This window comes from Manis pentadactyla, chromosome 15 (assembly GCF_030020395.1).
Source record: "Manis pentadactyla isolate mManPen7 chromosome 15, mManPen7.hap1, whole genome shotgun sequence".
NCBI classification, from domain to species: Eukaryota; Metazoa; Chordata; class Mammalia; order Pholidota; family Manidae; genus Manis; species Manis pentadactyla.
Genome location: NC_080033.1, coordinates 916,442 through 939,159, shown reverse-complemented (window position 1 = coordinate 939,159; position 22,718 = coordinate 916,442). Strand labels below are relative to the sequence as shown.

Below are 22,718 nucleotides of genomic sequence, written 5' to 3'. Positions count from 1 at the left end.
CCCCTGCGTTTTGGTAAAATAGCTTTATCCTCTGTCAAAACACAAACCAACACACTTTGGGGGGAAGGGGAGGAAGGGACGCAACACAGTCTAGACCGCCACTCATTTGGAAGACGAGGAGATGAAAGAGCCTCACCCCACTGCTTGCCCAGCTGAGAAAAAGTCATGACCCTAACACCCACTTATAAATATCTCTTGTTATATTAAAAAAAAATATTTCCAGGGCCCATTTGGCTCTGCTTCTGCACAGAAAGGGTTAACCTTCAATATTCAGTTGCAGGGTCAGAGGATGGAGGTGGTAAGGAGAGGCAGATTGGGGTGGGGTGGGGGGATGAAAAGCAAGAGAGGAACAAGCCAATGTGTAAGCAGAGCCCTCCAAAACACCTAGAACAGAGTCGGGGTGGGGGAGGTTCCCTTGTAGAGACAGAGAAACCAGTGCCGTAACTCAGGATGTCTCACTCCTGTCCCCAGTCCCTGATGCTCTGGAGGGATCTGTCCTTTCAGACGCCCCTGTGAGGTCCATCCTTTCCTCTCATTCAACTCACTACCCAGCTTGTAAAGTCCACTCTAACAGGAGCAGCCCCCTCCCCAAATAAGAAGCATGAGGAAAGCTTCAGGTCCTTCCTGGGAGGAGGGTATTCTGGGGGTGAGTCACTTTTGGGGTCCCCCTTCAGTCCCTGACCAGGCGGTAAATGTGGTGCTGGGCCCCCCGCTCACTGGTGGAGACCTCAAAGACGTAGGCGGTGCAGAGCAGCAGCTCCTGGGTGTCTCTGTTTGTCACCACCTGCCAAGGAGGTCAGAAGAAGGGTTTATGCTTGGAAGGGAGAGAAGGAACCACTGTGCTCTCCTCCCAAGGTATCGAGGAATACCCAGGAAAGGGGTTCCCACTTTGTCACCTTCCCCAGGTAGAGCGGATGCCCAATGTTATCAGGTTCCCCATATGAGGGTCGGCATTAGGGGCTTCATATCAGATGGCATATCATGGTACAAGGTCAAGGGGGTCCCCACCACATCACATTGCCCTGGTAAAAGAGGTCCCCACCTCAGTACATTCCCCGCTATTAAAGGGCATCCCACCATATCATGTTCCCTGGGCTGTGGCTGGGTTCCCTGTGAAAGGAGTACCCCCCTAAGCTGACGACCCACTGGGGAGTGTTCTCCAGGTCAGTTTCCCCATGAAGGGGGGATCCCCATGACATCAGTTCCCTGGATAAGGGGGTATTACCTAAGCAAAGGGTCCACTGTGGGGTCCCCACTGTGTCAATTCCCCATGAAAGTGTCCCCGGGCTGAAGGGGTGTTGTGGGCACTCCCCCCCACATCAGGGCCCCTGCTGCGGCCCAATCCCAGCACATCACCTGGAGGATGGTGAAGTTCTCCAGGACGCTGTTCATCATATAGCGCTCAGGCAGCTGCCGCAGCTTGTGCAAGAAATTCACCAGGTACTCGCACATGGGCGAGCGCAGCAAGCGGTACACGAACCTTCCATCCTCCAGCTGGGCACGCTCCGTCTGAACCAGGGGGTGTGGAGTGAGGAGGATGGTGACAGAAACACAGGGTCCATCCCAGGAATAGAGCCCCGCTCGGTGCCTCTTGGGTGCCACACCCAATCCCCAGTGACCAGGGGTGGGACTCTGAACCCTCAAGTACCCAACCCCAACCACCAAGCCTGCAAACCAGGGACCCCTCCAGCCTCTCAAAGCTAGGTTCTGAACCCTCAACAACCTCTGAACTCTGACTTCCAGGCCCTCAGATTCCCCCCAAACCATCCAAAGACCTCTCTATGAGACTCCTGTACCTCCTTGCACTGTGGACTCCTCCATATCCATAAGAACCTTTTGAATCTTAGTGATTCTATATCTCTGGCCCACACATGACCCTTGAACCCTCAAAGTGAGCCCTACATATGAGTCTGAATCTCCATGTTAACTCGAATCCCATGCATTAAACCCCCAAAGAGGCTGGAACACCCTCACCCCACCACGCAGACACCACATGCCTGAGATATTATGGCTACTGGTCCGTTTAATCTGCACCCCCAAAGTGGCAGATGGCCGAGCGCTCACCTGCTCAGTGGTCCACCCCTCCAGTCTCACCTCCACCTTCTCCACCACCTGCTTGCCAAAGGAGCAGACCTTGGAGGAACAGGTTAGGGTCATGTGCTCCAGGCTCTCGTACTGGCTGCTCACTCCATAGAAGCCACCACTGCTGCCACTGGCCCCCACCTCCTCACCACTCGGACCCCAGTTCAGGTCGGCCTGAGGAAAGGGGAGGCACGGTAAGTAGCAGGGGACATCCCTTATAAAGGGTAGGGACTCTTCTAAGTGGGGACTGGTCTGTCCCATTGCCCTGCAGTCGCCCACCTCTCTTCCTCAGTGTTCTAGGCCCCACCCTCTCCATGGGCTGGTTTCTGGAGAAGACCCACCCATCCATCAGTGTTGAAGTATGGGTCCCCAAAATGGTCCTGATCCTCTCTCCCCATTAATGCCTCCCCCATCAAAGGAGCCCTATAATTCAATTTTCTTCTCCTGAAGCCCTCAACTCGGGAGTACAGCCCCTTCCAAGGGCCTGGTTCCAAAGGAGGTCACTAGCATCGAAGTCTCTCCCTCAGTGCCCTTCACGACCCTGGTTGCTAAGGCAAATGGCTACTCTAGCAACAGGGCCTGGTGGAGCCTGGGGAAGCCTGACTCCTTGCCTGAGCTTTGCCTGGGCCCTTTCAGCGGATCCTCAGAGGTCAGGGTCCTCCATAACCCTAGTGGCCAAGTGAGAAGATAGTCCCTGAAGCCAAGACATCACACCTTTGGTCTGAGCCCCTTCCTCTTCTTCCTAACTTTAGTTGCTAAACTGATCAGGTTACTCCCTGGAGTGGCTTAGTCCTCTCCTCAGAGGCCTGACTCCATCCGTCTGTCACTCCTGCAACAGGACTTTCCCAGCTTCGGTTACTTAAGGGTGGCTCTCCAGCCCTGAGACCTGGTGAGGCCTGTCTTAAATCCTAACGATGCCCCATGACCTCAGCAGTACCTTCCCAGAGCGGTCGCAGGCCTCCACTTCACACACTGGAACACTTCATACCTGTAGTAGCTACAGGCCCAAGAAGGCCAGTAAATTCAAGCCCTCAGCAGCCTTCCTTCTCAGAGACTAGATCCCACCACGGTCCTAGTTACCACAAGGGTTAATACCCCCGAAACATTCACAACATTTACACTGGTCCCCACTTGCACTGGTCATTGTATTGGACACCAAACCACATAGGCGTAAGGAAAAAAAAAGGCAAAGATGGGCCCTCTCATTCACAATTATGTACATAGCACTTGGCATAGGGCCTATATATAGTAAGTGCTCAATAAATGGTTGTTAGATACAGGATTTCACAGAGCCACTCCCAGGTCTTTCAGTCACTGCCTTAAGACCACATAATCTCTAGCAAGAAGGTCTGGTGGAACAGGAAAGCTTTGTCCTCTCTGTAGAGGCCAAACTGTCCATGACTCCATTTGCAATGGGAGGGGGCCATTCCTTAACCACAGGCTTGGGGAGGTAGGTGGGGCGTTGGGAAGTCTGAAATGTGGTAAGGAACTCCCCGGGGCTGTATCAATCACATACCTGGGTATGGCAGAGACTACCGGGACCTGGGGAGTCAGGGTCCTACCCCTATGCCTGCAAGCCCGCACCTGTCTTACCCTTTCCAAGCCAGGGGCAAACTCCATGACGCTCCTTGTTGGAAAGGGAGCTGACACTCTGAGCCATGAAGACTGCTAAGGCCCAGGCTGACCTGGTAGGTGCTGGGACTCTCTCCCTTAGATCCAGAGGCCTCTTCTGGGAGGCCATGGGCTTCAGGAGCACTTTTGTTTTAGGTGGGGAACTCACCCAGAACTTGACCAGGAAGAAGGCGTGTGGGGGCCCGCGATCATACAACTCCCGCAGACCACCTTTTTTCTCAGGGAATTTGTCATAGATCTGCCGAACATCCACGCTCTCGAGGGGGGGCGCTCCAGGGCTGGGGCAGTGCTGGCTGATGTGTACGAAGAGATGCCTCTGGTACTGAGAGGGGTCATCCGTGGGTGAAGGGTAGGAGATGGACCCCATCCCACACCCTTGCCACCCCCACAGGTCCCGCTAGCTGTGCTACACTTTCTACCCAAATCCCAGGCCTGGCACTGTCCCCACTCCCTTCTGCCCCTTCACTCCCACAGTACTTCAGCCCCCAAACCCTGTCCCTACTGTCCCAACTCTCTGCCCTGTCCCCTGCTCCCCATTCCCACAGCCCTGTCCTCTCCCACCCTCACCCCAGCCTCCTCCCTGGCCTCCCAGCCTCCAGTCTCTCCTCTCCAGTTCATGGCTCACATGGCTCCAAAGCTGACCCTGGCCCTCCCTCACAATCCTCCCAAGCTCCCCAGAGCCCCCAGGTGAAAGCCCACACCCCACCAACCTGGTCCTTTTTGGATAGGTGGTATTCATGAATGTTTGATCAATGGATGGATGGATGGGAATCCACACTGCCCACATCAAGTCTCCCTATCTGTCCCCATTCTTACCACTTCTTGTCCATATCCTGAAAATCTTCCCCATCTTCTCAATTCTCCCTCCAACTCTCAAGGCCCAAGTTCATCAAATCTGCCTCTCCCTGGAAGCCTCCCTTGATCACAGTCAGTTGGGATCTCTCTAGCCCACCTTTTCAGTGGTTCCCCACCACCTGCAGGATAAAGTCTGGGTCCTTCAGCTTGGCAATTCCAGCTCCTTCAGAACCGACACCTGCCCACCTATCTTCAGCCTCACCAGCTCCCACCATATATGATTATTTGTTTCCCTGAAAACTTCATGCTATTTCCATGTCTGTATCTTAAACATCCAGTCCTGCACATGGCAAACTCCTATATAACCCTCACAGCCCAACTCCAATATTGTCATCTCAGGGAAGCCTTCAGTGACTCCTCAGGCACATAGACTCCTCTGTATACCCACAAAAACTTGAGTTTCCTCTATCCCAGCACTCACTCACTATTCAACAACATCTTTCCAGAAACCCACTGTGTGCTGGCACTATTCTGGGCTTCAGGGCTACAAGGCCAAGTTCCTGACCTTATGGAGTGCATAGTCTACTGGGAGAGACAAATTTTTCAAAATCATCCCATGAATAATATAAATGTCAGAGAGAGTGATGTATGCTGTGAAAAATATCCTAATAAAGTATAATGAGAGCATCAAGAATGATGGCAGCTGGTATTTTCCATAAGGTGGTTTGGGAAAGCCAATCTGAGAAGATAATCATGCAACGGCCTGAATGAATGGAGGGAGAGATGGGGATATCTGGGAAAACACATTTCAGCAGGGGGAACAGCAGATGCAAAGGCCCTGAGGTGGAAGTGAGTCTGGTATGTTTGGGAAAGAACATGGAGGCCAGTGTGGCTACAGCAGAGTGAGCAAGGGTATAAGGGTGGGAGGTGGGCAGAGCAGGAACGGAGTCAGGTCATGCAGAGTCTTGGGGGCAACTGAAAGAACTGTAGCTTTTTCTCCAAGTGAGAAAGAAAGGTTTTAACCTAGTCTGACTTGGGTTTTACTAGAATAGCACACACAGCAATTGGAGTTTATGTGGCTGTGGCAGAACCCGCTTTGTGTTCACAAACCCCAGTTCCTTTTCACACAGCTAAACTACATTTCCCAGGCTTCTTTGTGGTTAGGTGTGACCATGTGACTAAGTTCTGAGCTGAACCTGACAGTTGCCACTTCCAAGCCAGACCCAGAAAACCTCCTGCACAATTTTTTACTCTCTCTGACTTCCGCCATCTGCCAGCCAGATGCAGAGAATCCAGCAGCAGATTCTGAAGCCCTGGAATGGCAGAGCCACAAAATGGAAGGAGCCTGGATTCCCCAAGTCACTGGATAAAAGGCTTCTGCTGAGCACCCACTCTGAACTGTTACCTAAGTGAGACCTTCTATATTGTTCAGTCCCTGAGTACTGGGGTTGTTTCTTCTAATAGTCAGCCCACCCTGACTAACATGGCCTGTATTCTCCATCCTAGGCCGGGAAAACCTCAAGCCTAGGAACAAATCTGCTTTTCTGGGTTCCTGGTATCTACCACAAAGCCTGGCACACAATAGGCACTCAACAATGTTTGTTGAACGAACAAACAATATCCTAGGGAGTTGCTCTGACCTTTTCACACCATGACCCCATAACCTTCTAGTTCCTTTATACTAGTAGTTCTCAATGTGTGGTCCCTAGACCAGCAGCATCAGCGGAGCTTTTTAAAAATGCAAATTTCTACTGCACCAGACCTACTGAATCAGGAATTCTGAGGTTAGAGCCCAGCAATCTGTTTTAACATTACTCTAATACATACTAAAGTTTGAGAACCACTGCTTTGCCCTTTCCCTTCTATGACCCTCTACATTCCAAAACCCTCCAGTGCCTACCCCAAAATCACACTCACAGAGTCAGCTGCATCTGGCGGTTCCACAAAGGCCGAGAACTCCACCAGCTGCAACCGAGCAGTGCCCAGAGCCCGAGCCTGCCAGGCTGGAGGTGATGGGGCAGGTGGGGGCAACGCAGAGGGGGAGAGGGCTTGTGGGGGCTCGTACCCTAGAGAGAGAAAAGAATGAACAATAAAAATTGCTAACATTCATTGAATATATCAAGCACTGTTCTCTCTTGCCTGCCTCTGCTTAGAAGCTAAAAAAGCTAAATACTCACTTTCCCAGCCTCCCTTGCAGCTAGAGGTGGCCATGTGACACAGTCCTGGCCAATGAGACGTTAGGGGAAATCTGCTGGGGGGCTCCTGGGAAGGAGTTTCTTCCTGAATGAAAAAGACAGAACTTTGGGAGGAGAAAGCTTTTGGCCCTGGCCAAGTCCTGCTTGGGACGTGCTGCCTAGAGTCACAATAACCATATTGGGATAATAAGATAAGAGGCCAAGGGACCTATAGAGATGCCAGGCCTGATGCTGCTGAGCTGCTGAGCCAGCACAGGAACAGCCCACCTCCAGACCTTTTGTTATGTAGAATAATTAAAGCCTTTAATATTAAAAGCACTCTAAATTGGGTATTCTGTCATTTGCAGCCAAAAGCAATCCTAACTGATGAATCTGTGGAACCTGAAAGCTCTCTTTCACCAATGTGAGTTCTTATGACCACATCAGTATGGACTTCCAGAAGCCATCTTTGCTGCCAGGTGGGCAGAGCCTGCCTGGCAATGAAGCCAGCACAGAGGAAAGTACAAACAAGCAAGTCCAGACACTACCATTTGAGCCCCTGGATCCAGCCATGCCTGAAGCCATGACTCCTGAAATATCAGTTACCTGAAATCAACAAATTGTTTGTCTTGTCATCTGGCTTGGTTTGGGTTTGTCACCTGTGACTGACCAAATCATGACTAACACACCTCCCCAGTGTCCTTTTAGCTAGCAAGTAGCAGAACACAAACCCAGTGTCTGGCTACAGAGGTCATACTCTTAAACACTGCAGATTCTGCTACTCATCTTTCTAGACTTCCACAAGCCTTGCCTCAGAGCTTGACCTGAGTAGGAATGCATCTCCTGATTAGAAGGAAGGAAAGGCACTTGGAGTTGCGGAAAAAGGGGAAACGAGGGAGGTGAGCAGGCGCTTACCTGGGAGGTCAGTAGATGGAGGAGTCAGTGACAAGGAGAACGGTGTCTGAGAGAATGGCTTCACGCTGAGGGAGAAAAGAAGCTGGGGGTCAGCAAGACGGGAAGATACTAATAGTACCAGCTAACATTTATTGAGGGGCCACAAGCCAGACCCTGCTCTAGCACATGACATGCAAAATTTCATCAAAGCCTCTCAGCCTATGAGGTAGATGTGATTATTGCTCTTTCGTTTTGCATAGGAAGAGACTGAGGCATACAGAGGTCAACTGACCCAGCCAGAGTCACACAACTGGAACACGGCGGAGCCCGGCCTCCAACCCAGGTCAGTCCCAACTCAAAGCCTGTGGGATTGATAATGACAATTCGGTACCTGTCACAAAGTGGCAGAAAAAGAAGAGAAACCGGGTCTCGAGAGGTGGGTCAAAAACACAAAGAATCAGAAATGTGGAAAAGAGGAGGCTAAAAGGTCTGGAGGGTGGGAGAAAACCACCAGAGGTCAGGAGATGGGACATCAGGACAAAGTTTGGGGTGGGGAGGCAGTACAACCAAATCTAAAGCAGTGCCATCCAGTAGAACTTTCTGCGATGAGGGAAATGTTCCATATCTGTGCCGTCTAGGATAGTAGCTACTGGCCACATGTGGCTAGTGAGCAAATGACTTGTTGACTACTGAGCACAAATGTGGCTAGAGTGCCTGAGCAACTGAATTTTTAATTTTATTTAATTGTAACTAATTTAAATTTCAATAACTGCCCATGACTGGTGGCTATAGTACCCCAGAGCACCGCTCCACAAGCCAATGACCTATGGGTAGTCCAGAAGCTGGTGGTGAAGAGACTGAGAGGTCAGAGGTTAGGGAGACAGGACTTGGTGTCAGAGGTCAGGAAGTCAAGAATCAAGAGACCAGAAACAGAAAGACACAAACTCCATGGACCTTCACATCTCAACTCCCAGGGGCCTTAACCTAGTACCACTCCAATACCCTACTCATCAACTTTACTGAAGGGCCACAAGTTTAGTTGAAATCTAAACTCCAGTACCCTACTCACCAACTTAATCTCTTGTCATCAGGGCCAGTACTCAAATGCCACCTCCTCAGAGGTGTCCTTTCCTGACCCTTGCCTAACAGAGCATATACATTTCACTTTATCTCCTACAATTATTTCTTTCTTATTAACTTGTTTACACATTTATCATTGATCTCCTTCCCTCTCTAAGAACGTAGCTCCATGAAGACAGGGATTCTGCCTAACTTGTTCAATGCTGTGTCCCCAATCCAAGCAGAGTACCAGGCACTTAATAGGTGCTCAATAAACATCTGACCAACTGGCCAATGGCTTCATACTGACCCTTTCTTGGTTCCTGGGACTCACCAACCTCAGGGCCTTGGCACATGCTGTTTCCTCAGCTTAAAACATTATCACCCCAAGTTTTCACCTAGCTAAGTCCTACTCAACTTCTAAAGTTACCTCCTCGAAGAAAACCCCAGAACTTTCTCCCTCACCCCAGTACCTGCTACGTTCTTCACACCACACCACATACTTCAATTTATGTTTATTCAGTGATGATTTCATCAACATCTGTTTCCCTGACTTGACTATCAGCTCCATAAAAGGTGGGACCCCACCACCCTATGCAGTGCTTCCGGCTCAGTCCCCTGCAAACCTGCAGTTCCTTTGGCCCCAGGCACTTGTTCTCACCCTTTTCTGTGTCCCCATCCAGCAGTTCCCGATGAACTTTCTTGTTTCCCAGCCTGGCTCCCAAAGTCGCTCACTCTTTCTCTGTCAACATCCTCAACATTCCTGCCTCGCTGTCCTGTGGCCACACTGCCCTACCAACACCCAGCCCAGATCCACTGGCTCCTCTCTGAGCTAAAAGTACACTTCCCATGAGCCACTGGGGTCTGTCGCACCCTGTCACCCTCAGGGCTCTCAGAGCTGAAAAGGACACTCCCATGTAGCTCTGGGACTCATTTTCTTCCTTTTGACTCTCAGAGAAGATAAGACAGCTGCTCTACCCTCAGGCCCAAGAACACCTTTATGGGTGAGAATAAGCCTTCCCATGAGCCTCTGGGGCCCAGGTAATCTCCCCAGATCTGGGCATCCTCCAGGCCCCTCACATTCATCAAGCCCCCAGCTGAGCTTGTTTCCTTCCCAAGCTCCCTCCTCCTCCAGGTTCCGAATTTCCAGACCCACCAGTCCCGGCCACCAGCCACCAGCCGACCCAAGGAATTGTCCTTGTCTCCTCCCTCCTCAGCCCCCAGCCACGTCCCTCCTCCTGCCACAGTCCCAAGCCCTCCTCACTATCCCAGCTCAGAACCAGTCCTCTTCTCCAGACCATTGCCCCAGCCTCCCCTCTGGGATTTGGGAGCTGGAAGGTGGATAAGAAAGGTCTATGGTGGGGAAAGTGGAGGCTGAGGGGGCAGGTGCTGAGCCAGAACAGAAAGTACTCACTCTGGAACATTCCAGGGGGGCCCTGAGCCCCCAGACCAAAACTGGAAAAGCTCAGAGGCCTAGAGAAGAGACAAAGAAGGGGGTGTCAGTCAGTCCCCTGTTGAAGCCACAGTCCCACACTTCCAGCCCTGAGCCCCAAAATCCCCAACCCAGGCCACCTGAGGACCAGCAGGGCCCAGTTTGGCCTGCAGGGAAGGTGCTGAGATGAGCTGGGCCGAGGACATGGTGGCCATTGTCTGGAAAGCCTTATCCTTGGAAACCTGGTCCTAGAGGACAAGTTGGAGGTCAGTGTTAATGGGGAGACCCAGTCGGCACAGAAGGATGAGGCCACGAGGGGTAGGACAAGTGTGGGGAGATGCAGAGTTGGGAAGTCAAGGCAAAGGGTTGGGGGAGGGCCCAAATCCCTCTCGCTACAGCACCCTGGCCCTCCTGACCTCCTAAGGAATGTCTGGAGTAAGGGAGCAGGCGAGGGCATGGGCAGGGGGACTTACCACATTCAGGGCCTGCCCGTGGGGGTGGGGAAGGGTGCCAAAGGAGGAAAGAAAACACAACTTAGGAAGTGAGGCCTGGACACCCCTACCTTCCTGCCCTCCCGACCCCTACAGCCCCATCACCCAGAGCTGAGCAACAGGAGGAAAAGGTAGCAAGGATGAACATGGAACAGGAAGTAGAGGGGGCCAAGGGGTTCCCATGCCCAGAATGAAAGACAGTAATGAGAGTTTCTAGGTCAAGAAAGAGCCGGAAATGAAGGTTTCCAGATTCACAGGCAACAGGAAATGAGAATTTCAGACCCAAGGGGAATAGGCAGTGAACATTTCCAAGTCAGGACTGAGTGGTGACGAGGTCCCGAAGGGACTGGAAGTGAAGGTTTTTGACCTAGAGGGGAAGCTTCCAGGTATAAAAAAAGGAACAGGAAGTTATGGTCCCCAAATCCAAAGGAAGAGGCAGAAAAGGCCCCACACCTGGAGAGGCAGAAAACGAAGGTCTCAGGCCAAGAAGGAGCAGGAAGTCCAGAGGATGAAGAGAAAAAAAAATCTCCAAAAGGAAATGAAGATTTCTGGGCCCAGAAAGAGCAGGCAGGCTACACAGGAAACAGGCAATAGGAAGATGAGCCAGGATATGAAGAGAAGATCCTCACAGCACAAGAGGGAGAGGCCATGAGGACACCAAGAAGGGTGAAAGGGACAGGAGGCAGGGAGACAGCAGCAGCCCAAGGAGAGGCCAGCACCCCATCCTTCCTCCCTGCACTAAATGAAATCTCTGTCCCCCTCTGCCCGTCCAGGGCTTCTATCCACTCCTCATGCTGGGCCACTAACCCCCCATCTTGGGTCTCTGCTTCCTGTCTACCCCTCTGTGTGACTCTGTCCTCATCTCTGGGTCTCTGTCCCCTCCCCCCAGGTCTCAACCCCCTCTCTTGGGGTCCCTGTCCTGACCCTCTCTTTGGGTTTCTGCCCCCCTCTCTTGGGGTCCCTGTCCTGACCCTCTCTTTGGGTTTCTGCCCTCCTCTCTCTGGGTCCCTGGCCCCCTCTCTCGGGGTCTCTGTTCCCCTCTCAGTGTCTGTCCCCCTTTCAGTGTGTCTGCCTTGGTCCCTACCTTGAGCTTGGACTGGATTTCCCTCGATTTCCTTCGAGCCAAAACTTGGATGTGACTAGAGACCTAGAGGAAGTAACAAAGAAGCACATTCAGTGCACAGCCTCTCGCCTCTTTCATCCCCTACCCCTGCCCTCCCCCAGGTGCCCCACAGAGCTGCTGAAACATTAAAGATGACAAACACACAGAACATGCTGGCTGTCTCAGGAGCACACCAACCCAGGAGTGTCCATAAAGGCCACTCTCTTCTCACTGACGCTACGCTACTGACCCTCCCCAGACGCAGCAAATCCAGATCTCCTTTTCCTTCTCCACCCTTGTCTCTTGGTCTCTTTTGGCTTCTCTTACTCTCTGGTTCTAACACAACTGCTAAGAGAGCTATACCAAAATAGGCACAGTTAGAGCACATGAGCACAGGCGCCAAGCAGACAGACAAAAGCACCTGGACTGGATCCTCCTGGAACCTGAACCTGCCCACACAAGGACAGCCCCGAGAAGACAAGCCCACCCCAGACAGAAGCCCACACATCAGTCCTGAGACCTGTTTTCGAGTTCGGGTCTTCCCCGTTCTCAGCTTGATGTAGCGGGCAATCAGTTCATTCCGACCTGGAGAGTCAAAGATGGAACAGAGTTAGACCTTCAGCAGAACTTCCCAACGGAGAAGACACTGCGGTTTCCAGAAGTCTGCAGCAAGCTGGGCCACAGGCCTCCTCAGTTATAAGGGGGAGGAGTTAAGACTGTAAGAATATAGTAATTTATCCTACATTTACCCCATGGTCCCAAGCACATAAGCCAGTGAGAATTATGCCTGGGCTTGCCTGGGGCTTCACTGGGCTTACCCCGCCTTGTCTCTAAACATCCCGACCCTCCCCCAAGGCAACAGGCCGAGCGGATCCGCCACAATAAAAGGCACCACGCTGCTGCCCTCTCTCTCTGTCTCTCTGCTGCCCTCTCTCGCTTTCTCTCTGTCTCTGTGTGTGTCTGTCTCTTTGCTCTTTGTCTCTGTCTCTCTCTCTCTCTCTCTGTCCCCCTGCTGTCTCTGCTGCTCCCTCTCTCTCTCTCTCTCTCTCCCCACCCCCGTCTGGGGCAGCCACTCTCTCTTTCAGATAATAAAGTCTCTTGCGTGGGCCCGTGTCTCCTGAGTCGTTCTGGGTAAGGAGGGTCGCGGCGAGATACCCTTTCAAAGACCACAGGCTTTGGAGCCAGATGCCTGGGTTCAAATCCCAGCTCCACCACATACCAGGCTCTGTGACCTTAGGCAAATCACTTAACCTTTCTGTGCCCCGGTTTTCTCATCTGTACAAGTGGTGATACTAGCTCTTAACCGGGGTCATTGTGAGACTACTATGTGCTCTTATGTTAACAGTGTTTAGGGCTTCATGATGTTAGTCATTATTCTTATTAACCAGTTGGCCCCAGGCCAAGAGAGAGGGGTACACTCACCATACATCTTGCCTTCATCAGACAGGATGATTTTCCGCCGGCCGCAGGGCGGGTAGATGGCCAGGGCCTCCTGGAAGCTCTGCTCAATGTCCGGACTCCAGACACCCTCTGCGTCTGGGCCTCCATCTCCCCCAGCCCCCTCACTGCCGCCAGTGCCCTCCTCACTTCCTTCCTCACTTCCTGTCCAGCCGCTGCCATCATCCAGGGGGGCCCCAGCCCGGGGTTCCCCCATCTGGGCCTGGAAGAACAGAGAGCTCAGCAAGGCGCCCCCAACCAACCCAGAGAGGCTTCAGGGCTGTGAGAGTGGGAAGCCGGGAATGCTGGGTCAGAGGGAGAGGGCTGGGGACCCGGACCCATGGGGGTGAGGGAGGAAAGGCTGGGGTCCTGGAGTCCTGTATCTGAGGGAAGCAGGACACTGGAGGCCGGGACTCCCGGATCCTGGAGAAGAGGGCTGAGTTTCTGGGGAAGCTTAGGGTGAGTGTTCTCTGTGTTGCCAGGGGGCCTGGGTTGTGATGAAGTCTTAAAGACCCCAGAGCAATGCCTAGGGCCCATGAGGGCTGAGCCTTTGGGTATGGATTAGAGGTTTAAATAAGACAGGCGTCAGGGCCTAGTTTCAGAGAAGGGGGGTGTGGGTGAGATCTCAGCCCCACCCCAAGAACAGGTGCTAGGATGTGAGCAGCAGCTGCTGGAGAAGGAGGAGGGGCAAAGGCCCTAGTAAGGCTGAGGGTGACCAGACAAGATGGGGACAGAGACTCGGAGAAAGAGTCCCAGAGACAGGGGAACAGACCCAGAGAGAGGGGAGACAGAGACTAAGGGCAGAAACTCAAGCCGAGACCAGGAAAGACGCACAGAACCACAGACATGGGGAGCAGGGACACCCTGCCGTCAGCAGAGCCAGAACAAAGGGCACAGGCATCCCCTCCCCCACTTTCCCACAACCCCCATCAGGGGAGGGGCTGGCCGGCCAGGGCGCCTCCCCTCCAGGCCCCGGCCCCGCCCCTTCCTTCCCCTCCCCCTGCACCGTGGGCTTGGATCCAACTCAAGTTCCCAGTGACTTTCCGGAGGCCGGGAACAGGGAAAAACTTTTTCCAATACAGTCAGATCCCGCCTCCCTGGCGGTTCCACGTCCTCCACAGCTTTCCCAGGACCCCAGGGTCCAGGCCCCCAACTCCCTCCTCCCTCGGACCCTGGAGCTCCGGCCGAGACAACGACCCCAGGCCGAGCCCGGTGGCGCTGAGGCGTTCAGGACCCCCGTAGGCCAAAATCCCAACCCAGCTCTCCCCCATGTGGTCAGACAAAGGCACGGAGGAACCGGGTAAGAAAGGTCCCCCCTAATTTCCCGCCCCAGGCCTCACACCTTCAAAGAAACACGACTAAAGATCCTAAAATCACCATAGCCCGCCCTCTGCCACCCCGGAGGCCTCCTTTCTCCATTAGGAGGGCCAGGCGCCCATAAACGACACACAAACCAATTCGGTCAGAAACACGCATGGGGTCCTTGCTCACTTCAGACGGACACCGCTGCAGACACTCACGCCCCCACATACACCCGACAAAGTCCTCAGCGTTCACTCACTCCGAGGGGCACTTCCCAAACTCAGACCCATCAACAGCCACCCCAACTCCGGCGAAAGTTCCAACTCTACACCTAGGCTCGGTCACGAGCGCAAACTCGGGGCCCCGGGCAAAAAGAGGACGACACGCAGTTCAGAGACTGTCCCACAAACACCTCAACCCATAACGCGTAATTTCCCACCCCAACTCACACACCCCAAAGCAGGATCCCCGACTCCCGCCGGCGCCTTCCTACCTCCCGGCCTGGGGCTGGGGAGCCGCGGGCGGGCGGGGCGCAGCGAGGGAGAAAGTTGCCCGGGAGCTTTGTTTGGGAAAAGTGGGAGGGACCAGAGGGGGGGCGGGCCCCGGCGCCGGACAGCGGGAAGGGAATCAGACGGTGACAGTTTGGGGGAGGATTTTTGCTTTATTAAAGGAAAGGTGAAGTCTGGCTGGGGCCTTATAGGAACTTCAGGACCTCAGTGCCGGGATCCTTGAGAAAGGAGGGGGTTGGGGGCCCGGTCCCTGGCTCTGGGGGAAGAGGGGGCTTGGGACCCGGCCGCCTGGGTCTGAGGGAAGAGGACTGAGACCTGGACTGCTGGGTCTGAGGGAGGAGGGAATGGGGGCCTAGATTCCTGGGTCTGAGAGAGGAGGGGGCTGGGAACCAAGATTCCTGAGTGTGGAGAAGGAAGCGACTGGGGGCCTGAACTCCTGGCTTCCTTCTAGTGTTGTGTGTCGGGATGTGGAAGTGATACGGAGTCCGGACTCTGAGGTCCTGAGGACGAAGGGAGCCTTTCTGGTTTCCTTGGAAGGTGGAACAGAGGACTGGATTTAAGGTTTCCGTAGAGGGCAGGGCTTTTTAGTGGAACCGAAGAGAGCTCCGGTTCAGCTTCCCCACATTATCCTCGGCCGAGTGAATTAACCGTTTCAAACCCTGAGGAGGAGAAGGGACACGGAGAAACTCTCAAAGACAAACGCAAAACTAAGAAGTAGAGCAGAGGAAGCCTAAGAATGGAACTGACGGAGCTGCGGGCAAGATCTGGAGCATAGAGGCGTGGCCCAGGTGCGAGGGTGTGGCTCTAGGTCAAGGGGCGTGGCCATATGCGATTTGAGCCGGACTGCGGCACAAGGCCACGATCTGAGAATACAGGACCCCCAGAGCAGAGGTCGCCCAACAGGGGCGTGGTCTGACGACGGGCGGGTGGTGTGGCCTTAGAAAGACCTCGCGGCTCTGACTTAGGGGGCGTGGTTAGCGAAGAATAGAGGCGTGCCTGCGCCCTTCAGGGCGTGGCCATCCAATAGAGGGCCCGGCTCGTGGGTGAGGTCACAGATGGGGCGTGGTGAGGCAATAGGGGCAAGGCTAGGGCTCGCGGAGCCCCTCCAACGCTCCAGGTAGCCATCCTGGCTCGAGGCCCGAAGTGTTTGGATCTAACAGTCTGTGGACGGCCGGAGTCTGAGAGTCCGGCGTCCGGTCTGTGGTCTAGCATAAAGGCGAAGCCCAGAGAAGGGGCAGGGCTTGGGAGAAGGTGAGAAGGGAGGTCTGGCTGTGAATGTGGGCGAAGGAGAGGAATGAGATCAGCACTTGAGGCAGAGCCCAGAAGAACCGGGTTTAGGAGAGGGGCCTGACACAGGAGGAGGGGGGAGTAGTAGGAAAGGGGCGATTGGAAATGGGCGGGGTGCGAGGGTTTGTCTGGGCAAGGGGTAAGAAAGAGTGATTGTCTTGGGTGGGGGCTTGGCCATGATCGGGGGCGAGGGCTCTGACCTCTATCCTTGCCACAGCCTCCCGGCCCGCCCCGAAATGTGGCACCCTCTGATCCTGCTACTGCTGCTCCCCTCTGCCTTGGTGCCCCCCTCCACTGCTGCCCCTATCCGAGATGATGACACCCAGGAGAGTTCCTCAGGTTTTCTAGGCCTCCAGAGCCTACTTCAAGGCTTCACCCGGCTTTTCCTGAAAGTGAGCGATGGCTGGGGGTGAGAAAAGAGAGACGTGGGCAGATCGCGACTGAGGAAGGGGAGGGGTTCAGGGAGACAGAATGGGAGACGGGTTATGGCCAGGCGGAAAGACACACAGGAAGAGAAGGAGTCAAAAGGACAGAGCGCGCGACAGGGAGAAGGAGAAATAGGAAGAGAAGTAGGGAGACAAGCAGAGAGGGAGTTGGGAGACAAGCAGAGAGGGAGTTGGGACACAAGAGACTGGAGAGAGATGGGAGGGGGGATGTGGGCAAAGACTGGGACACATGAGGGGCAGGAATAGAAAGGTAATGGGACAGAGAATAGAGACAGAACGTATTGGGGGATGAGGGAAGAAGGTGACCTGGTTAGACTCTAAGAGTCAGAGGAGGGAGAGGGAATGGGATGGGACGTATAAGGGACAAGGCCTTGAGGGTATCCTGGCAGGGCTGCTGATCTAATGGGGAGTCCTGAGGTTGAGTAGCTCAGCAGTCTGTCCTCCGACCACAGGATGACCTGTTTCAGAGCATGCACAGCTTTTTCTCCACCCCCATGGACTTCCAGAGCCTCCCCAGAAACTACCACCAAGAAGAGAACCAGAAGCGCCAGCTGGGGAACAGCACTATCTCTAAACACCTCCAGATAGACAAGGTGCCTATGCTGGGAAGTCCCTCGTGGAGTCTCCCCGTGATCCCTCATGCTGTAGAATCTGTCTGGAGGAGGGCAGAGGAGGAAATTGGTCTTGCTCTCACTCTCTTCCTGTCTTCACAGGTGACAGACAACAAGACAGGAGAGGTGCTGGTCTCTGAGCAGGTGGTGGCATCCATTGAGCCAAGAGAGGGGAGCTTGGAGGGTGACTGGAAGGTTAGGACATGCCCCCCACAAAGTGTCCAAGACCAAACATTTTTATAGTTTAGGAGGCGAAGATGAGTTGACTGTCCTACTCCCTCTGTGTGGATTTCCTCTCTCTTGGCCTCAGTCTTGTCATATGTCAAAAGGGCCCAAACAACTCTCAGAAATGAAGTTTACAACTTCAAAGTACATCCCCACTTGCTTAGTAAACCCCAGACGATTTTGTAACCCGAAGTGCCTTTAATTCCAGGTACTTGGTAAGCTTCAAAGTGTGAGGCTAAAAGTGTTTTTATCTCAAATGTACTCTGTAAACCTCCGTGTATTTCTTAATCTATCCCAAAGTGCTTGGTAAATCTCTCCCTTGTAAATTTCAAAATGTGATTTTTAACTCCAAAGTGCTTTATGAATCCCAAAGCCTTATGTATCTTAACTTCATAAACCTCCGAGTGCTTCTAACCACAAAGTGCTTATTTTTTGTCCTAAAAAAGTTTTAAGAATCCCCAAGCACTTGGCAAACCTATATCATTCTCCCCAACACACACACACAGTTTTTTATTTTAAAAATTTCAAACCTAAAGAAAAGTTGAAAATACAATAGAATAAATCTGTATTCTCTTTTCCATAGAGCAGGGTTGCTCAACCTCAGCACCATTAGCATGGGGGCTGGGTAATCTTTTGTCATGGGGCCTTCCTGTGCAGGGCCTGGATGGCTACAGCGTCCTTGCCTCCAGCCCCTAAACAGAAGCAGCACCTCCACCCCCACCAGTTGTAACAACTAAAAATATCTCGACTTCTGTTGAGAACCACTTACCTACCCCAGACTTAATGCTGTGTATTCTCCAGTACTCAACCAGTGTAAGCACCATATTTATTCACTGTTAACACTAATTCACCACTTGTTAACATCTTACCACATTTCCTTTATTTTTATTGTTTTATTTGCAAACCATGTGACAGCAAATTTTTAACATCATGATATGCCGCCCCTAAACCCTTCAGCTGATATCTCCTAAGAATAATGCATTCTCCTGCGTGACCACAGTACCATTTTTACCCCCAAGAAACAACACTGATCTCAAACTATTACCGCTTTGGATAGGGCTCCTGTAGCAAAGTCCCACCGACTGGGTGGTTTAAATAACAGAAATATATTGCCTCACAGTTCTAGAAGCTAGGTGTCCAAGATCAAGGTGTCACCAGGGTTGGGCGTAAGAATCTGCCCCAGGCCTCTTCCCTAGCTTCTGGTGGTCTGCTGACAATCTTTGGCATTCCTTGATGTGTAGATGCATCACCCTGACCCCTGACTCCATCTTCACATGGCGCTTCTCCCTAGGTGCATTTCTGCATCTAAACTTCCCATCTGCATAAAGACACCAGTCATGTTGAATTAGGGCCCACCCTAATGACCTCATCTTAACTGATTTCATTGATGAAATCTGCAGTAATCCTATTTCCAAGTAAGATCACATTCTGAGGTACTGGGGATTAGGACTTAGATATATGAATTGCAGTTGGAGGGATATACAGGTCAACCGAGAGCAATCTCCTACCGGCCTTCTCACACAGTTCAACTTAATGAAAGGCAGACTCTTGATTCAGTATGTCAGTATGTGGACCCCACACCTCAGATCTCACACTTGGATCCATCTCACTTGTCTAGCTCCCAAATGCATATGCCACCGGTCCATAGCCCTCATTTTGAGTAGCAAGGACCAAATGGTCCTTCAGTCCATATTCAAATGTCCCTGCCGGACCAAAAGCTGTCTGTAAGAGTTGATTTGATTTTTGACCCAGGATTCGATCAAGGATCACAACTGTAGCCACGGTACTTCATAAAGCCAAGAGCACTTAATCCCAAAGAGTTGTACATTTCAAACCCCTTTCTAAACCTCAGAGTATGTTTAATCCTAAAGTGCTTTTGGAACCTCCAAAATGTGTTTTCAATCCCAGAACATTTTATAAACCTCTGACTATATTTAATTCTATAGCGCTTACAAACCTGAGTGCTTTATTAACTGCAAAGCTGGCTTTTAACTCGCAAAGCAGTCGATAAGTGGCAAAGCGGGCTGAATAGCCTGTAGGGACTGAGCATCCTGGGGTTGTCATTTGGAGTTTGAGAGATCTTGTCCCTCCTCCCCAGGCACCCAAGATCAAGGAGACGGCCCTACTGCCCACCCCGAAGGCTGTGGACAGCTTCCATCCAAAGCTCCATCCCCGAGTCGCCTTCTGGATCAGGAAGGTGCCAGGAAGGAGGTCCCACCAGGAAACCCAGGAAAGCAAACACTGGCCCAGCGAGAAGCGACACCGCATGCAGGCCATCCGGGATGGGCTCCGCGAGGGGACCCGAGAGGACACCCTAGCAGAGGGGCCCCAGGGCTCCTCCTGCTCCCGACTGCCTGCCCACAAGACCCACTTCCTGTACATCTTCTTACCTTCCCACCAGACCGCACCACAAGAACCATAAGTAAATAAAGATTTTTCTTCCACCTGGCAGCAACTCACCTTTTGGAATCTGTCCCCAGGCCATGGCAAGTTCCCCCAACCCTAGCCTCGAGCCTGACAGGCAACTGCACTGCTAGCTCTTGCCAAGGTCCCCAGGCTTGGTTTTCTCATTCAGACAGCTGTCATCTTTCTGAGCAACTCTTGTCACCTCCAGCCCTATCCATCCCCTCAGTCCCTGACCCTGTCCAACCTCCAGCCCTGTCTGACCTCCCACTCCCAACTCTTTCACCTGATTTCTGTCTGTCCTCGGCCTCTGTGTTCGTTTCCCATTACTGCTGCAAAAAATGACCACATACATAGCAACTTCAAAAAAATGTAAATGTATCTCTCACAAATTTCTAGGTCAAATCCAGGATGGTGTGACTGGTCCTCTGCACAAGGCCAAAATCAAGGTGCCAGCCAGCTGGGTTCTTACCTGGAGGCTCTGCGAAGAATCTGCAGCCAAGATCATTCAGTTTATTGGCACAATTGAGTTGCTTGGGGCTGGACGGAGGTCCCTGCTTCCTCGCTGGCTGACACCTGGGGCCACCCTCCCTCAGCTTCTAGAAGCCTCTCTCTGGTTCCTGCATGTGGACCCCACACCTCAGATCTCACACTTGAATCCATCTGACTTTCCCTTCTGTTCCATCTCCTGCCTTCCTCTTCCTCTTCCAGCAGGAGACAGTTGTCTGCCTTTAAGAGACTGGATTGGGCTCGCCTGGACAACATATTTCACAGGTTCCAGGAATTAGAAAGTGATCATCTTTGGAGGACCATTATCCTGCCTACCTCATGTCCAGCCCTGTGTCACTCATATCCACACCCAGCTGTCTCGACTCTCATCTTTATCTTCTCATCCAACTTAACATGCTTATCTTACTCTCAATTTACATGCTAAATCAATCTCTGACCTGTTCTTCAGTTTCTCTCTCCTTTGTCTTTCTGTCTGTCCCTCCATGTCCATCACTTCAGACCCCATCTCTGCCAGTCAGGCCTGATGCATCAACCAAGCCTGGAAGCTCACAGACTTGCACATTGTCCGCTTTGCCCCCATCACCAGAACATCTCCTGTTCCCTCCAAGACCCCATTTTGATTAGGTAGAATGTACCGACAAGGCTACTCTGCAGTCCACAAGATTTCCATGAACCTTAACCCACACCTGGCATCTGGGATGGCTTTGTATTGTGTCAGCTTAGCTAAGCTGAAACTATACTTCCCAGAATTCCTCTTCCTGCACGGTTCTGGTTTAGCATTGGCCACAGGAGAAATTCACATCAGAAGTGAAGCAGCAGCCATGTTTACTCTTGGAGGCTTAGCAAGGAGTCAGGGGCTGCTTCTGGTCAAACAGGTTGCCATGGATCTGCTGGCCCACCTTACTAGCCAAGGTGGGCAGCTGTAGGACCCCCGGCTCTTCCAGTTTCCACTAGACCTCCTTTGGCTCCTTGAAATCCTGAACCCATTTTGTGTGTAGCTCCATGGCAAAGTGTGCTGGCTTTTGTACAGGTCACCTGCGTGGTTGAAGCAGGAGGCTTGTAGATGGTGAGAGACTGGTGCAGGTTATAGCTCATCTCCATGAGTTCCAGCTCATGCTCAGGGTCCCAAATTCATATCCATCTTCTCTACCCAATGGGTGGCCTGACACCAGACACAGGGGCAATAGATTTAACATAGACAAGTTCAACCAGCTCACACGATTGCATGAGGTCTAATTCATAGAGTAAACCTTTATAGCACCTTGAAAACATGTCAAGCGAAAGATGCCAGTCACCAAGGAACATAGAATGTAGGATTCCATTTATAGGTCTAAAATAGGCAAATCAACAGAGACAGAAAGTAGATGAGTGGTTATTGGGGCTGGGGAATGGGAGAATTGAGGTGGAGTAATGGCTCTGGGGTATGTGGTATCTTTCAGGAGTGATGAAAATGCTCTAAAATTAATTGCAGTGACAGCTATACAACACCATGAATATACTGAAAACCACTGACTTGTACACTTCAAATGACTGAATTGTATAGTGTGTGACTTATAACTCAAGAGGCTGTTAATATAACTAATTCCAAAATATCACTCATAATGGCTCTGCATCTCTGATCAAATCTTAAATGATACGGCATCATCCAGCTTGCTGATGTTGGCTAATCTACTAAGGGTAGTTTCTTATTGCTTTAATTGGACTTTCTCTGGTTACTGACCTCTTGGGCTCCTCATCACTATTAGTCTTTTGGATTTCCTCTTCTATAAATAGTTCATTTTTCTGTAAATACTTGGCCATTTTTCTATTGCAGTTGCTATCTTCATCTTTTTTTAAAAAGAATCTACAAATGAATTCTTAAGTTCAGCAAGTTTGCATCTTTTTTCCCTCTCCCCGTCTGGGGTTCACTGGCTGGGGCCCTGTAAACTAGACTTAACAAAAGACAAATTAATAAGAGAGAAACAAACCAAAGTTTATTAGCATTTTCATCATGCATACATATGGGAGCACTCAGATGAGTAACCCAAAGGGGTGGTTAGAACTTGGACTTCAATAGCATCTTAACAAAAGAGAAGTAACAAGACAAAGGAAAATGACTTTGTGTCCTAGGGCTGCAAATTATAGGAAAGCAAATATATAGGAGAACTAATGGAAAATAAGGACTAGTTAGTAAAGTTTGTTATGTAGATCCCTTTGGTACTGTGTCTGGATTGCTAAGGGTCTGCAATTGTCTCCCATTACCTGCTTTTGTCCTTACTGGTAGAGAGGGGAGAGGGCACATCTTTACAAATTTATGTCCAGCTTGTAGGCAAATGGGGAGGACAAAG

The 22,718-nt window shown here is 51.8% G+C and overlaps 2 protein-coding genes across 12 annotated transcripts; one reads left to right on the top strand and one right to left on the bottom strand.

Moving 5' to 3' along the window:
• Nucleotides 1–8: 8 nt before the first annotated feature.
• On the bottom strand, nucleotides 9–14,961 carry TEAD2 (TEA domain transcription factor 2). 7 transcript variants are annotated; one of them, XM_036885362.2, is made up of 13 exons: nucleotides 14,894–14,961; nucleotides 13,084–13,321; nucleotides 12,182–12,246; nucleotides 11,644–11,706; nucleotides 10,542–10,553; nucleotides 10,209–10,316; nucleotides 10,051–10,109; nucleotides 7,599–7,663; nucleotides 6,427–6,575; nucleotides 3,863–4,036; nucleotides 2,065–2,256; nucleotides 1,357–1,509; nucleotides 9–784 (listed from the first exon to the last, which is right to left on the bottom strand). In XM_036885362.2, the coding sequence occupies exons 2-13, from the start codon at nucleotides 13,313–13,315 to the stop codon at nucleotides 671–673; spliced, it is 1,386 nt and encodes a 461-aa protein (XP_036741257.1). In that variant the 5' UTR covers nucleotides 13,316–13,321; nucleotides 14,894–14,961; the 3' UTR covers nucleotides 9–670. The 7 variants fall into 7 exon arrangements, with proteins under 7 accessions (XP_036741257.1, XP_036741259.1, XP_036741261.1 ...); XM_036885364.2 differs by having other exon boundaries at nucleotides 14,854–14,947; XM_036885366.2 differs by lacking the exon at nucleotides 14,894–14,961 and having other exon boundaries at nucleotides 2,095–2,256.
• DKKL1 (dickkopf like acrosomal protein 1) lies at nucleotides 13,307–19,927 on the top strand. Of its 5 annotated transcripts, XM_057493574.1 has the most exons (6): nucleotides 13,307–13,407; nucleotides 14,181–14,398; nucleotides 16,414–16,588; nucleotides 17,095–17,235; nucleotides 17,356–17,448; nucleotides 19,577–19,927. In XM_057493574.1, exons 3-6 carry the CDS (start codon nucleotides 16,433–16,435, stop codon nucleotides 19,898–19,900), a joined length of 714 nt encoding a protein of 237 aa, XP_057349557.1. In that variant the 5' UTR covers nucleotides 13,307–13,407; nucleotides 14,181–14,398; nucleotides 16,414–16,432; the 3' UTR covers nucleotides 19,901–19,927. The 5 variants fall into 5 exon arrangements, with proteins under 5 accessions (XP_057349557.1, XP_057349555.1, XP_057349556.1 ...); XM_057493572.1 differs by lacking the exon at nucleotides 13,307–13,407 and having other exon boundaries at nucleotides 14,207–14,398; nucleotides 17,110–17,235; XM_057493573.1 differs by lacking the exons at nucleotides 13,307–13,407; nucleotides 14,181–14,398 and adding an exon at nucleotides 15,412–15,697.
• The last annotated feature ends 2,791 nt before the right edge of the window (nucleotides 19,928–22,718 follow it).